This window comes from Cupressus sempervirens, chromosome 5, assembly GCF_028749045.1.
Source record: "Cupressus sempervirens isolate cs-2001-9-10 chromosome 5, ASM2874904v1, whole genome shotgun sequence".
NCBI lineage: Eukaryota > Viridiplantae > Streptophyta > Pinopsida > Cupressales > Cupressaceae > Cupressus > Cupressus sempervirens.
In genome coordinates, this window is record NC_143122.1 from 901910475 (window position 1) to 901914369 (window position 3895).

The window sequence follows — 3895 nt, forward strand, 5'->3', positions numbered from 1 at the left end:
AATCTATATTTAACTATACATTAATAAAAACTCTAGCATGTTGAATTAAACATTTAATTTATAATACTAATTTATCTAATTTCAAAAGGATATACAAGGATGTTACATTAGTTCGTGTTTTTCATTTCAAAACAAAAATGAATTAATATGTAAAGTGAATCATAAGCAACTTCTTTTCTAGAATATAAATACCAAAAAAGCATTCTACATTTTCTTATAAACTCCATTTTGGGAAATAATAGGAGATGGAGAACCCATTTATCTAAACAAATAATTATTAACATATAAACTTTCAATTAAGATGAATAATTAGGAATCATAGAAGATTTTTATGCATAAGAGGTGTGTCTATTTTGGGCAAGACAACAAATAAAGAGCCCTTTTATTTTGATATTGTTAAATAACCAATACTATCTAATGTTTGTAGCAAGGGAAAAGAATGAAGAGGTTTGTCACTGGAATTTGTTGATTTTATGAAGGGATGCGAAGGTAAAGTGGTATATGGTTAGTGGTTTCTGGATTCGCACTCCAAACAGAGAATGCACTAGATGAGTTCACCCATTTCTTCACCATTTCTGGGTAGTGACGATTCAAAACATCTTTCAAGCTTTCAGTATGGTTCACCCTTTCTAACCCCTTTTTTGTATACACTTCCTCATTAAAATCACTTGTGAAGAAACGGTCTGCTTCAAGTCTCCTGTATTAAATTCCTATAGTTAGTTCCACAAGCATAATAATACAAAAAGTGTAAAATAAGATCAATGCTATTTACAATTTTATTTTGGAAGAAAGAAACATAATAATTTATTTTTATTTCACCTTGATGCCATTAGTAGAAAGATGAAAAAGGCAGTTTCACTGATTGCATAACCTTTGATCTTTTTCTCTGCCATTAATCCAACCAGTAAATCTAGATTTTCAACATCATTACCATAAACCTCGTCAAGAACTTTAATGGCTTCTTCATCATCTGTAAGATCTTCCCACTTTGTTATAGGGATCATAAGCATGTTTCTTCTAAATTCATTATATCGTGAAACACTCCTCTCTCGATCACGATAAACTATAATGAAAAATCAAGTATACAAAGATAGTTAGAAGCATATCTTTTTGAAGAAACAAAATATTTAATAGTGAAGAGAATTGTCGTACTTTCAAGGGAAGCCAAATCTATGTGGTCAGGTCTATCCTTTCCATTAGGATCTTGAGCAATAAGGTCTCTCATCCATGTGGGATAGTTCCAAAGAGTTAGGGCTCCACTAGCTTGATGCCCCATTGACACAAGCATTTCCTCATTTCCAATTTTAGACAATGTTCGTTCTCCATTAATTCCTAACAATTTTTTTAGATCCACCCTGCCATCAAATAAATTCATCTCTCATTATTGAATATTCATATCATTTGATAGATTTGTTCAATTTCTAATTTTATTTTTTGTAAATAAGTTTGTTAAATATTCATATCATTTAGACATATTTGTTCAGTTTCTACTTTTATTTTTCATAAATAAGTTTGTTGAAGATTAGAAAGTCAAAGAATAAAAAATTGTGACATAAATTAGACTGCGGATTAGTAATAAACTAAATAGTATCTAATGTATGTTTTGTTTTTTAATAATTGAAAATTGACTTAAAACTGAGTCAGAGACCTTGCAAGAAAAAAATGTCTAAATAAATTAGATAATAAATTTAATATAAACACGTTAAGACTACCTTGAATTGGCCTCTTTTTAATAAAAATATTTAAAGTATGTCCACACCGATATTGATGTTATCTACCATATATTAATCATCAAGAAGTTGACATTTAAGTATAGACTCACTCTTGAAGCACCGGGGGGGTTTTGTTCTCTTCGGAGGGTGCATTAATGTCTCTAACAATGATGTTGTCTGGCATCAAACTGTGCATTCGGTAAACGCTGACAAATTCTTCGGTAAGAGAGTACGGAATTCCGTGGTTATCAGGTTTTTCCATTCCAACAAAGCCGCTTAGGAGAGAGCTTCCAGTATGACCAAATTTGTCCTTCAACCTTTTACCTAGCAATCCATACCTGATCACACCCATAACATCATCTGAAAGAATCAACTACCATAGAATTTGTAACACTAACCTTCATGGTTAATAAAATAAAAATATGAAAACAATCTTGGAAAAAATCTGAGACTGAAGATTTTACAAGATGTTCAAAACATAAACTATGTTTATAATTGATCTCATAGTCTTATGACATTTTTTGTATTTAGAATCTTCCCTAATTAATTATCAAGTGCTGTATTCTTTTAATAAAGATGCCATACCAATTTGCACGCATGCCAGCCAGGAGAGTGTTTGTTTTGAGTAGCTCAACAGTCCAGTCAATAGTATGTATCTTTGCAATAATTGCAGAAGTTACTAATCTTGCATGGCGATACAGTTCCTCATCATTCAAATGATGGTAATTATCCTGCAAAGTTATATATTTATAAATGATCAAATATTCTTATCTTGCAAATGGTTTAATCTTATTCAATAACTAAGATATATTAGACAAATTAATTGATGTTCGGTTGATTCTTACTATGTCTTCAAAAATTAAAAAGATTCAAAATTAAATGACGTGTTGAATTCGGTTGAGAATTTAATGAATTGCCTTAAGTATATCGCAGATGTCATTGTGTTCTTTAATGAATAAGGCTTGCAGTACTGAGACCCCAGCCCAAGAATTGCGCACATCTCCAGAGACAGCAACTCCATCATTCATGTGAAGAAGAAGGCCATCTTTCCCCAATTTTAACTTACCATCTTTGAATGTTCTCAACTTTGTTGATTGCTCAAAATTGTTCCCATAAATTTCACTCCCATCCCTGCAAGTGTATATATTGTTTATCAGAAAAGAAAAGTATGTCTGAACCAATTTTTCAACTCAGATAACTGATATAGTAAACCTTATTTAGCATTCGGATTAATTTTGGATAAAGCAATATTATATCTGAATACAATATTCTTACCACCAGGCGGTTCTCCTATTAAGGTATCCGTTTTTTATATCATAGAAACCAGTTGGGACTTCTTTAGATTCAAAAAAATTGAATACTTTTAGTGGACATTGGTGTACAATTTCCTGTGGGGCTGTCAATTTTGCCTGCAGAAAGTTTTTAATGTTAAAAAACATTGACTTTTTGAGAACAAACAGATGAAATATGAAAAATAATGTGTATAATTGCCTGTTTGGTGTCTTCCACATGATCGACCCAGTCATGAATCATGAACTGAATCCAAGAGGCAGCAAGCATGTTGAATTGTTTGTCTGTGTCAATCAGCTTCCTCCTCGCAAGCAGCTTAGTAGCAACTACCATGGGGTCTGGCCTCAAAAGCTGTTTACACATCAAGAAATTTCATTTATATTAAATGTCTAGAATTTTTAAGCAAGCATATCAATACGAAATTTCGATCAATCCTCTAAATACTGATACATAACCTAGATCTCAAAAGACTTGTATTGCAAAGTGTCAATAGAGTTTTTGGGATAATGATAAAAGTTGGGAAATTACTTTTTGCTAAAAGAACTATATTTCTGGAGAAAGAGATATGCTATGTGAAAGGTTTGGCAGTAAGATGACTTTTATATATTTAATTAAATCAATGTAATATTTTTTTTTAATAAAGTCCAATGGTTGTAAATTAGTATTTTAGGAATTAGGTTTTATTTATAAAAAAAATTAAGTAATCTATTATAAATATGAACAAATTGTTTTTTAGGAATTGAGTTTTATTTATGAATAAATTAAGTAGGGAAAGGTTCTAATCTATTATAAATATGAACAAACTATTAGATTTAAGCTATAATAGAGTCAATCTTAAGAATAGAAAAATAGAACATTCAACTGGTCAAACTGAATCTTCTAAGATGAAAAGG

At 30.7% G+C, this 3895-nt stretch overlaps 1 protein-coding gene across 1 annotated transcript in view; it reads right to left on the reverse strand.

The window, feature by feature from the left end:
- Positions 1 to 257: 257 nt before the first annotated feature.
- The window catches only part of LOC149558844 (alpha-dioxygenase PIOX-like), a 4722-nt gene continuing 1084 nt past the window's right edge, over positions 258 to 3895 (reverse strand). Inside the window, exons 3-10 of the mRNA XM_089832865.1 lie at positions 3204 to 3353; positions 2988 to 3121; positions 2630 to 2843; positions 2298 to 2443; positions 1823 to 2050; positions 1153 to 1355; positions 820 to 1063; positions 258 to 697 (exon numbers count right to left, since the gene is read on the reverse strand). Of these exons, the coding sequence (XP_089688991.1) occupies positions 472 to 697; positions 820 to 1063; positions 1153 to 1355; positions 1823 to 2050; positions 2298 to 2443; positions 2630 to 2843; positions 2988 to 3121; positions 3204 to 3353 (1545 nt within the window). The 3' untranslated portion in view covers positions 258 to 471. The remainder of the gene's footprint in view (positions 698 to 819; positions 1064 to 1152; positions 1356 to 1822; positions 2051 to 2297; positions 2444 to 2629; positions 2844 to 2987; positions 3122 to 3203; positions 3354 to 3895) is intronic.